The 11,862-nt window shown below is 35.4% G+C and overlaps 1 protein-coding gene across 2 annotated transcripts; it reads right to left on the bottom strand.

Annotated features, from left to right (window-relative positions):
• Positions 1-2,219: 2,219 nt before the first annotated feature.
• Positions 2,220-11,631, bottom strand: stm (starmaker). Of its 2 annotated transcripts, XM_066674723.1 has the most exons (24): positions 11,501-11,631; positions 10,753-10,814; positions 10,410-10,427; positions 10,189-10,221; positions 9,604-9,648; positions 9,402-9,440; positions 9,177-9,221; positions 8,484-8,522; positions 8,132-8,176; positions 7,949-7,993; positions 7,718-7,756; positions 7,529-7,570; positions 6,935-6,979; positions 6,777-6,842; positions 5,927-5,986; positions 4,804-5,616; positions 4,650-4,694; positions 4,514-4,570; positions 4,376-4,426; positions 4,258-4,293; positions 3,946-4,002; positions 3,363-3,416; positions 3,150-3,225; positions 2,220-3,017 (listed from the first exon to the last, which is right to left on the bottom strand). In XM_066674723.1, exons 1-23 carry the CDS (start codon positions 11,512-11,514, stop codon positions 3,185-3,187), a joined length of 1,791 nt encoding a protein of 596 aa, XP_066530820.1. In that variant the 5' UTR covers positions 11,515-11,631; the 3' UTR covers positions 2,220-3,017; positions 3,150-3,184. The 2 variants fall into 2 exon arrangements, with proteins under 2 accessions (XP_066530820.1, XP_066530821.1); XM_066674724.1 differs by lacking the exon at positions 9,402-9,440.
• Between the last annotated feature and the right edge of the window lie 231 nt (positions 11,632-11,862).

The raw sequence follows: 11,862 nt of genomic DNA on the forward strand, positions 1-11,862 counted from the left end.
ATTGTGAGATTTTCCAGGCAATAAAGCAACACTACAATCTTAAAAATAAAGGTGGTTCAAAGGGTTCTTTGAATAATGCCATAGAACCAATTTCATGAAAAAAGTGATGGTTCCTTAATGAACCATGTTTGTTTAAGAGATGTGTGAGTGTGAAGAACCTTTTAACATTTACAAATCCATCACTGCACTTTAAGGTTCTTTACCCATTTAAAAGTTATTATCGAGAATGTTTCTTTATGGAACCAAAAGTGGTTCTTCTTTGTCATTGCTCAAATATTTTTAATAGTGTAAGTAGTATTTTTATTTTAAAATGGCAGATTCAGAATAATTATGATTCTGCACTGACCAGTAATAGAGGCAAAAGCACCTCTGTTTTTGCTAAACTGCTGCAGTGTTGTCATTGTACTGATAGTATTCAAGCAAAATCTTGCCAGATTTGATTTTAAATTATTATCATTTAAGGTTTAATATAATACATTTTAGATGTAGAATCTATATTTATTTTAATGTTTTTGTAGGCTACATACCTGATGCTTTTGCTGTTTTGGCATTTTGAAACTTGCTGACAGTGTACTTGCTATTATATGAAAGTACTAAGGACACTGTTACCTCAATCAGTCTTGTTAGCTTTGGATATTAGACAAATGCCCAATGGCTAATCTTACAATAAGTGCAGACAACTGAGTGTGTCATTCTCCAGACGAGTCTCTTTTTAAGTTAAAGGTAGCTCTTTTCTCACAGATATCAATCCCATGACCAGAGTAGCCACTGAAAACCCTCTTACACCTTAAATTAAAGTATAATATTTCGTAGAGCTTGCGCCCTTCCGTCCGTTCTTGACTGTTTGGGAAAGTGGGACGGGGTAGACTAGGGCACGTAATGCACCGCAAGGAAGGTCAGGCTTCATTGGCTGTATCCATTTGGACATTGACACGGGTTCTTCAGTGGCCTCCCTATAAGCCTCTAGTTTGGGGTGAGATGGCCAGCCACTAGAAAGCACAGAGAAATGAGTCACGCTTGGTCTGGCCAGCCATAGACCCTTTGTTTCAGAGCTGTTTGGTGGCTTTTGTCTGAGGTCCAGCCCTTCTTCCTCCTCATCTTCCTCCTGCTTCACCTTAGGGCAGGCTTGGACCACCAAGTTTAGGCAACATGTAATGTGAGTCTGAGGCCCTTGCACCAAAGGCCCTTTGGAGACACGTGGAAATTTACCTCCTTCTTGTGTTGGCCTCTGGGTTCAAACAGTCTGTTGCTGGGTGGCTTCAAGATTTAAAAAAAAAAGAATAACCAAAAGAGCAGTTCTTAGATAATGCCCTTTCTTGCCTTTCTGAGAATGAAACATGACCTGACTTTAAGGTCATTCACATGATCTGATAACATTTAACTTTAAGTGCAGGCAGGCTAACCTTGTTTAAGTGTTTATCGCAGGTGCTCATGAATGCCCAGGCATGAATCAGTCCTTTATTATTAAAATTAATTATTAGTCATCTTTGCTGGTTAAATAAACGTTTGTTGTTGTTTTTTTAATTAAATTAACCTTCCAAACTTGTTTTAAACCCCATGTAGCACACAGAATGTTCGTAGAATGAAGTTTATTTGCCCGATGGCTGCTAGCAGAACGGACAGAATGATTTAATTGCTCCACAATATCTTGAAGATTAGGTGCAGCAAGGTTTAATTGCATGGAGCTCACTAGCAAAAATGCGCTAGTTGTTTTTTTCCTTTCTTCTGTCAGCATGTGACATCACCAGAGCGTGAAGATTATTTGTGGTAATAATCGTTTCTTTTGGAGTGTTTTTACTTATGGGAACACCTCTCATTGTTATTGGAGATATTTTTTGAAGTGTAGCTGGTCTTTGGAAGCATGCAGATGTTTTCAAGGAGATACACAAAGAGACAATGAAATAATCAGAAAATGTTGAATGGCAATATGTTTGTGTTTAGAAAATGAATAACAGTTCATTATGCATTTATGTAAGGAAATAACAGCATAATAGCAAAATAAGCACAAAAAAGGTAGTACATTATAAAACAGTCAAATTAAGACTAGACTTGCTCTATGAATAAAGCAGTTATACTCATCATATTATTGAATTCACTTTGAAAAACATACCTTTCATTCTTCCAGACCTGTCTGGCCCATTTATTGATTGAGTAAATATAGTGTGCATGCTTGTGTATGTGTTGCTGTGAAAAAACAACATGGACTGTTTTTTGTCTGACAACTTAGTCTTTATTAGAATTGCTCCCTGCATACATATTTAAGTGGCATTAATTGTGTCTATACATATGTTATCTCAGTAAATTTTCAAACCAATCTGCCATTACTTCACTACGATATTAGTTAATACAGCTTGAGAAACTTGAACTTTAAGGACAAAACTGTCTGTACATTTTTTATTGTAGAAAAATGTTTAATCTACAGTACGTCATTTAGGTTCGAGATTGTTTAATTGGCAGAAATATAACTGAGAGTCAGGACAACATTGTCAACCTAAAAGTTGGAGCAGTTGGATGGACAACTATGTCTCACCACCAGGGCCAAAGACAGTGGGAAAAAATGAAAAGGCAGACAATAAAATGAGAAGACTCTGGGTTTTGGATCACCACCATTCTGCAGTTATTGAACACATTCATTGCTTTTTCTTTAGCTGCTTAGAACCCCCCAAAAAACAGTTTAATATTTCTATCTAGGTTTCAAAATGTTAATAGGGAGCATATATAAGACCTCTGGGAATTAGCAACTTTGTTTTTACATAAATTAAACAAAAATTATCTGATCCAATATGGGAAGGTATCACATTGGTTCAGTTTTAGAGTTAAGAAAAATGCAACTTTAATTAAAAAAAACCCCAGAATGTACACCAAACAGCTGAATAATTTAATGTGTATCCTAGAGGTGCTGGGTGCGGGATGGGGGATGGTTCAAGGTATTGAAAACAGGCATGTCCTAATGGGAGTCAAAATGTGTCTGGTTACTGTTGACTTCAGTTGCTTCTCTTGTTTTGTGTCTGATGACCCTGTAGAGGAAAGACCAACAGAAATAAAGAAACAAAACCAAACCTCTATAATCAGTTTAGTCACTTGTGATAGCTGCCATATTCCACCATACAATGAAATTAAATTCTTTAAAGCAGTAAGTATGTAATTACCTGCTAAACTGTTTTTTTTAGCAAAGTCCTGGATGCTAGGAGCTTAAGGGAGGGTTATTGCTGCCAACGACAGGCCCTGAAAAATAGTAGAACAGGATGATTCTAGCAGATTTTGTGTAAATTAATCTGTTTTGCAAAGAGAGGAGTGAGAGTATTATATGATCTTCTTTTCCTGCTATAAAATCACACATTAGTCACAAGTTCCACAGATACCTTGTGTTGTGTCATCTAGATGATCTGGCCGGTCAGGTGTATCAATGGGAGAAGCTGTTGAGAGAAATTCAATCGTTAGAATATTAAAAATCTAACTGTTATATATCTAAATATATATTTTTTATAAAACTGACATATAATAAATATAACATTTTTAAATAGATTCCTTTTTCTATATATTAACCTATTTATTCTTTTTATTTATATAAATAATAAGTGTTATATGGTATATGTATTAAAATATAGCACTTATGTTTACATGCAAAGTCCTTTCCCAGATGTATAATAAAATTATAATCTTTAACATGTGTTTTGGACCATATACTTTGCATAAAAAAACACCAGAAAGTGTTTGGTTAGTAGATTTAATGTCATTAAAGATATATTTCCAACTTGCCTTTGAAATTCTGGGAAGGACCTTTAACTGGTATTTAAATGCAGCATTATTAGGTGATGTAAAATCTTTTAAACTGGTTCTTCACACTTTCATATGTTTTCATATGACATCACACCAAAATTGCTTTTAGATATGGTTATTTTAAGGTTATTTTTAAACCATTTAAGTGGTAGTACAGTCATTTACCCTCAGTGTCTTCCTGCATTGTGTCATCTTCATCTATGTCTGCATCATCGTCTTCATCTAAAAAGAAAGAGAAAAGTAAGGAAGCTTATGCTTTTTTCCTCCCTCAGGCTGTGAATCATGTACCCTTTAATTAACGTTATTTAGTCTCTCCCAGGATAAAAGCCAAAATTACATTTTGAGTCCTGAATCCCACCTGTATTTTGAGAACCAATTCTCTGCTATTATGTTGTACTTAAAGTTATTGTGAGATCAACTCCATGTGCAAAAGAGACTGTTTTGTCTGAACCAACACCCATGTTTATGGTTACCTACCAGTAGTGTCTATGTCAGTGTCTTCATCTGTGTTCTCTGTAATGGCAAAATAAAACAGTTTCACTTTCGTCTAAGCAGATATTGAACATTTTGAAAGCTAAAATAATTAAATATTTACCATGTGATGTCACATCTGTTTCATCTAGTGAGTCATTGTGGTCATTCTCATCTGGGCATAGAACAAGATTTACTTTCAAGTCAGTATAGCTAGGTTCAATTATTCTGAATTAAGGGTTTGGTAATTCACAGATCTCACCCTTAGAATCATCATGAGAATCTTCATCTGTTTCTAAAGATGTTGAATCTGGAGAATCTGTGAGCAGGAAATGCTACTCGTTAGACCACAGATTTAGCAAGATGCTAGGATTTGTCACTATGAGCTACCTACTTACCTGGAGTCTCTGTGTCTTTACTCTTGGCACTATCATCATCTGCAGCTGTGGACAAAAATATTGTTACCACAAAAAAGATCTTGTGGATTTCTGTGCTGTAAAATCTGTGTTAAATGCTTGTGTAGAATGATGTAAATAAGACTCTAAATGGCACCTTCTCTCTCTGAGCTGTCCCGGTCAGTGTGCTCAGTGTTGTCCAAGCTGTCTTTATCACTGGACTCATTGCTGCTCTTCTCTGTGTCCTGGCTTTCTTCTTTACTTGAGGAGTTGGATGAGTCCAAGCTGGTAGAGTCTGCCTTCTGGCTTTCTTGGGAGTCTACAGAAGATGGTTCCCTCTTCAGACCTGAAGTCTCTTCAGACTTGCTTGATGTTTCCTGGTCAGTGTCTTTTTCTTTCACTTCATTCATAGGTTCCCTGTCAATCTCCTTTCCCTCATTGCTGTCACTGTTATCATCACTAGTCTCAGCGGTGCCATCCTTATCCCTGTCTGCATTTCCATTTCCATTGCTGTCTGCATCACTGTCTCTGTCTGCATCATTGTCTTTGTCTCCATCTCTATCATTGTCTTTGTCACTAACATTGATTGTTTTCTCACTGCTGTCTTTGGTCTCTGTAGCATCTGCAGAATCTGCTGTGTCACTTTCACTGCCGCTGTCTTTATCGGCAGTCTCTGTGTCATCCTTGCTGTCCTTGTCTTCTCTTTCTAAGGAGTGAGCAGAGTCTTTATCTTCTGTGTCTGTGTTGTCATTCTTTTCCCGCTTATTGTTATCTTCTGTGTCTGTGTTGTCATTCTTTTCCCGCTTATTGTTCTCTTCTGCGTCTCTTGTTTCACTGCTGTCGCCATCTGTGTCCTTCACGTCTTTCTCAGCAGTGTCACTGTCCTCCACCTCTGAGTTTTTGTCTATGTCTTGCTCCTTACTGCTCTTGTCTGTGTCATCGCTGGCATCTGGCTTGTCCTTATCAGATTCTGAATTCAGTGGACATGTTATATAATGTGAGGTGAGAATTGGTTTCTTATAGTTTAAGGATTTAAAGAAGCTATTTACTATGTATGTGGAATTTGAGAAAGCTGGACTGGTTTTGAAATGTCTATTTTCAAATGAAATTATCCTTAAGAGAAATTTCTGGAAGGCGTGTTCAATATGCAAAATCATCATTAGCATACACTGCAAACAAAATAACCCTAATTAAATTTGTAAATAATAATGCTATTACTCAAAGTAAAAAACTAATTGAGATTAGATATTATATATTTAATGTTATATTGTTTGTCTCACCCTTGGAATCTAAAGTTTCTTTGTCTGTGTCTGCAGCATCAGGCTTATCTGCTGTGTCCTCTGTGGGCAAATTAAAAACAAGTACACAGAAATATGCCTTATTCATATTTCTTACAATATATACAAGGACTTGTTTATTTCTATTTTGATTCTGTCATTTTCATACTCCCATAGTGGAAATAATAGTCCTCTATTAAAAGCTGATCTTTCATAGCTGTGTCCAGAGTGTGGCACTGTTTTATTGCTTTCTAAGTGCAGCTTTAAAAAACTGCCAGTGTTAAGCATATACTGCCAAAGTTATGGAGGGTGAATAAACTCAATTATGACTTGATAAGGTATGATGCTTTCTAGACAGCGTATGTCTAAACCCATTCAAGATTGTTTGATATGGAATTAAAGTATGAAACTAAAATTAAGCTTATTAAAATAATACATAAAATGGTGAGGTGATTCAGTGATTTAAACTATTCTTGTAATGGTGGTTGGGGGTGGGCTGAAATGTTGTCTTAGTCATGGTGATATGTAGATCATTCTTAAGTGTATCCTAGAGAATGTCTCATTGTGTTTCATGGTTTTCTGGTGGGATTATAGAACCGTGGTATACATATATGTGTATCCACAATGGGTGCACATTAAATCACTATAAATTCACTAATCATAAGGAGTGTCCACAAAAATGTAAACATATATGTATGCCACCTTCAGTTTAGCATCATAGTTGCTGGTGGTTATAAACACTGAAAGCAAGGATAAACCATAAATTGTAATTAATTGTTATATTAAAAGATTATTATGATTAGTTTATACATTATTATTTTAATACAGATTAATAGTACATAATGTAACATACCTTGGGAATCCTTGAGCGGTTCATCATGTGATTCCTTGTCTGACATCTTACTGGAAGAATCCTTGTCTGAAACAATATGTGTCATATGGGTAAGCAGTGTGTGCCCATTTGTGCTGGCTTTGAGTTGACAAAAGGGGAATAAACATTTGAAGCGGTACCTCTGTCAGTATTATCATCAGCAGCAGCATCCTTTTCTGATCCCTCTGAACAGATTAACGAAACAGGAAATGAAGAAGAAGGATCAGGTTTTATTATTTTGCAATATTCATTTCTCAGCTTTTATTAATGCCCTGAACTAAATTAAAATCCTGTTATAATTGTAGTTTAGATAGTAGCAATAATTCAAGGCAACTGAACTTGTAGAATAATCCTTTGAACATTAACTATTAACCTAGTCCGTTTATCATTAACTGATTGGGGGAAAAACCCTAGCATTAAATTCTTGAGATTGAATCATACTAGTGATGTCATGAAACTCTTTAAGGTCATTTGTCATGGATGAGTGGCAAAACAACTAAACTATTATACACAATTTAAGGATCTGGATAACAGAAAACTTTCAGCTATTGTTTGGATTGTGTTTGTTTTCTTCATCAGCTCTGATCATGGAGTCTCATCTGGAGAGTCTATTTCATTTGATGCTTTACGTAATGAATATATGAAGTATTTATTCACCAGTTTATTCAAAAATCAATAAAATATACAATGCTTTTTGATGAGTTTTTTGCTTGGATTTATGTAGATTGCCTCACCTGGAGAGTCAATCTCCTTGTCTGTTGCTTCCTTGGTTTCATCTGTGTGAGTACATTATAGTAGATGTGAATAAACAAAGGAATGAATGAATGAAGAGTTCTGCTTGTGATCTTGGATCAACTGATACTCTACCTCTGTCTGTAAGAACATATTTGCTAGCATAATTATTTAGAAGTTTGGACTTTTACCTTGTTTATTTTCTGCTGATGATCGTTCAGCTTTGTCATCTGTTGTTTAGGGAGAAAGACTTGTTTGTTTTTTTGTTTTTTTATTTCTGTTATACAAATTTATGTTTCACACAATTTCATGGTCTGGTAAAATCTATTCAAATGAAGGAAAATAACAAGCTGCTGCTTTCCAAACTCTGTGATTTACAGTTAATCACATCTCTTTTTTTAGAGACATGACCATGAACCAACCTGGCATTCCTGGGTCCTTCTTTTCAACCATGCCTTCTGCTGAATCTGATGTAAGAAATGGGATTTCATGACACAGATTATGTATGCATTTGCTGTAAAGCTTAGAGGTGTTGTGGACTTGGGGGAAAAAGACTGATATCATGATTACTGACATGGGTCATCAACTAAAATATTATCTCTTACCTCTTGCGTTATGGCCACTTGTGGTGTCATCCTGGCTTATGTCACCTAAAAAATGAGGGTGTTTTTTGACACCATTTTCATAGACATGTATTTTTATAAAGAATGACATATCAGTTTAAGCAACTAAAGTCTGCTTAAAAAATGGAAAAGATCAAAAATATTTAATTTTTTAAATCAATTAATTTATATTAATACTTATTTATATGTAAATATAGTTTTACTATATCTGACAGGCCTAAATTCATTGCATATTTGAACTGTCATAGTGCCAAATATATCCACCATTTGCCAATGTTTTTTCAACCAGATTATTTTAATTTTATTTATATCTCAAAGAATGTGAATAACTTACTGTTAGCATCTGATGACACTTCACTCTCACTTTTGATTTCTTCCAAAACATGAAAAACATTAAAATAGTTATATTAATTTATATTGTACAGTTAAACTCAAATAATCTAATAATAATGTACACACATGTTTTGTTTTTTTATAGCAATATTCTATTATAGCAATGTACAAATAACTATTATAACAATGTACATATTATAGCAATGTACTGTTTATAATTCTACTAGACATATGCCAGTATACTTATTAGTGAAGCAGCGATACATTGCTGCTCCTGCGCTACTGATTCCTGAACAGTCATAAATAATTAAACAGACTCAAAATAATTCAAGGTCCTTTTCAACATTTAACCCGAAACACCCTTTTTTCAGTCACTGAAGTTTAATCTATTTCCTGCTTTAAAGGTTATACATTGAGAAAGCAGCCATTGCAAACATAGTCACCCTTTAACTCAAACTGGAATACTTGAGGGCTTTTACAATGTTCTGGACACACTCAGTTGACCAAAGCCAACTGCTCCAAGGAGAGAAATATTGTTGCTTATCCAGGTGGCTGAGTAGTGCCAGAATGTGCTGATTAAATGTTTTGTTCTAGCTAACTATTATATAGTAATTATTAAAAACATTAAATATGGATCCAATGGCAAGATCTTAATTTTTTCCTCTATGACTCTATGACTCTTTGAGGTCCTTACCTGTCTTTTCTGTTGCGTCTGTTGAGGAGTCACTAAGGCCTGAAACTGAAAAGTCACACCACTATAGTTTTCAGTATTTACATTCACTTTATTGGTTTTCTTCCTATTTGGGATTTTCTCCTGTATTTTGATCAAATATTATTCAGTCCTAGATTACAAGAAAAGAGGTCTCTAGCTTTTTCTAAGATAAATTACCCAAATCTCATTATCTCTGATCTGCCATACCTTCTGCTTTCTCTGCTGAATCTTTTCCATCAGTAGTTCCTGTTTCAAAAATATTTGCTGAATCACTATAATGTATCAGCTTTAGAGGCCAGCAGTATTGTATTTCTTTGCCATTCTCTATTAACAGTTTATATATTTACTACCAGGACTACAGATCTATATAAAATGATTCAAAATGCCTTAATCTAGCACCAGTACTAACCTGTGTCTCCAGGACTATGGGTTGGTTCAGCTTCCTTTATGGCACCTGATGAAGAAATATTAATGAGTGGTTGACCTTTTTTGTGATCAGTTTTTTAAATTGTATTTTCTGTCAGTGAAAACATTTCTGAACTAACACAAAAATAAGCCCATTTTCTCTCCCCATCCCATGACTCTACCTTACATTGCATATAATATGTTTTTAAAAGATCTTGAGGAGAAAATAAATAATTATACATAAATAAATAAATAAATAAATTATAATGTGAGATGCTAGCTTATAGATTATGTATCCATTACACCAAGACATATCTTTTTCTGTCTCAAGAATAGATAATTGATTCCAGAGCTTAACTGATTAGATCTATGGCTATTTCTAACACAACTATATCATATAGCTGAAATAGCAAATAATGTACATTATGATTACATGGAGGAAGCCTTTACTTTGTGATGAATTTTTAGCACAATTGCTACCATATTATGCAAAACAAACAAAAATATATGTAGGAATTACTTTGGCTTAATATACATTTGTGATATGGCCTGTATTATTATGGGGTGTTCCATGTTCATTGTCACATACCATTCCCTAATGCTAGCAAATCTTGGGCAACCTCTAGGGCAAGCAAAGAAAAAGAACATTAAACAAGCAAAATGTGAAAACCCCAACATTATAAGTAATTTTAAGTCAGAATTTATTAACCATTGCTTGTTGCCTTAGATTAAATGTATTGCTTATATCTATGAGAGTTACTGTCATTTAATGTGTATGCAGATATGCATGGTATTCAGATATGTCCTTACCATCGTTATCTGTGCCACCTAAAGGAAAGGAAACCCAGGGTGGGGTGGGGGGGGGGGGAGAGAAATTAAGCATCTCAATTTGGTTAGCTATAAGGAAAAGGCTCCTATAGAGGCCCTGACTAACTCAAAAGGCTCAGGTGAACAAAACATCTTTGTGTATTCAGGACAGACCTGAGCTCTAATTACATTCTCTTTGGGGGGAAGCACGAAGTACCCCTTGAAAGAGAGGAATTGTTGCTTATTTCAGTCTTTACTGCACTGAATTATTGGCTGTTTCACTGAATGTATACTTTCATAATACAACCCTAATTAAAGCTTTGCCATTGTGTAAGTATTTTCTTACCACTTATAGGTGCAGAAATAGCGACACCCACTAAAGCAAATATCAGGGGAGCAATCAGTGTCCTATGAATAAAAATAGAAATGGAATATATTGAATTAAAAAATAAATAAATGAAAAAAAGACCAAACCAGACAGTAGTAACAGGTGTCATGTTAAAATGTACATATATCTGTGACATTGTGAAATCGCTAATACATTATAGCTTCATAGAACTCTTGCTCCACATGTAATTAGACACTGCTCAAACTGGTATCTTTCCTGTTGTCTGTTTCTTCCCTCTGTGTGTCTGATCCCCTGTCTCATTTGCTTTCTTTCCCTTGCATATAAATCACTTAAAAACAGGAGCAAGAAAGATTTTCCAGTCTTTTCAAAAACTGTGATGGGACAAATTGAATTAAAATGTAAAATTATGTTTGCCTGATATGTATTACTTAAAACATTATAAACAGTATTGTTAATCACCATTTTTAAGCAGCTCACACTGTAACATACACTTTATCAACTTATTAGATCATGAGGAGCAAATGTAAATTCTTAAATTCCAAAACCATCAGGATAAAACAGACAATTTAGTGATACACAGTTGGATCATACTGGATCCCTATAAAACAAAAGCTAAATAACATGCACAACATTATTTGACCCCATGTTTCATCTGAAGGATGAGAGACAGATGAGAATAATGCAGACTCATGCACCATGCTAAATGCATTAGCCAGCCTCGAGTCAAAGTGCCTTGCTTACTCACCGTGCCAGCATCATGGCAGAATGGGGAGCGCAGTGTTGAAAGAAGGGCGAGACAGTCTCAGGGCTTCTCTGTGCTGTCCCGCAGGTCTAAAGCCCGACGGGAGCATGCCTCAAGGCTTTTATATACCCAGCCCCCCCACCCCAGTCCAGCATGCTAGTGGAGGCTCTGTCTGAGAGAGAGAGAGAGAGAGAGAGAGAGAGGCGTCACACAGGCATGGCTTGGGTTGCACTCATTAAAACAGGGTTAAAAAGCAAGTGCCATTTAGTCATTGTTTGTGTTTCCAAACATGCCTTGTAAGTGGGCTAGCCTACTGTACGTTCTGTTACATTCCAAACCCCAAGCTCACCCAGTATTAATTCCCA

The sequence above is a fragment of the Hoplias malabaricus genome, chromosome 6 (assembly GCF_029633855.1).
Source record: "Hoplias malabaricus isolate fHopMal1 chromosome 6, fHopMal1.hap1, whole genome shotgun sequence".
In the NCBI taxonomy this organism is placed as follows: Eukaryota; Metazoa; Chordata; class Actinopteri; order Characiformes; family Erythrinidae; genus Hoplias; species Hoplias malabaricus.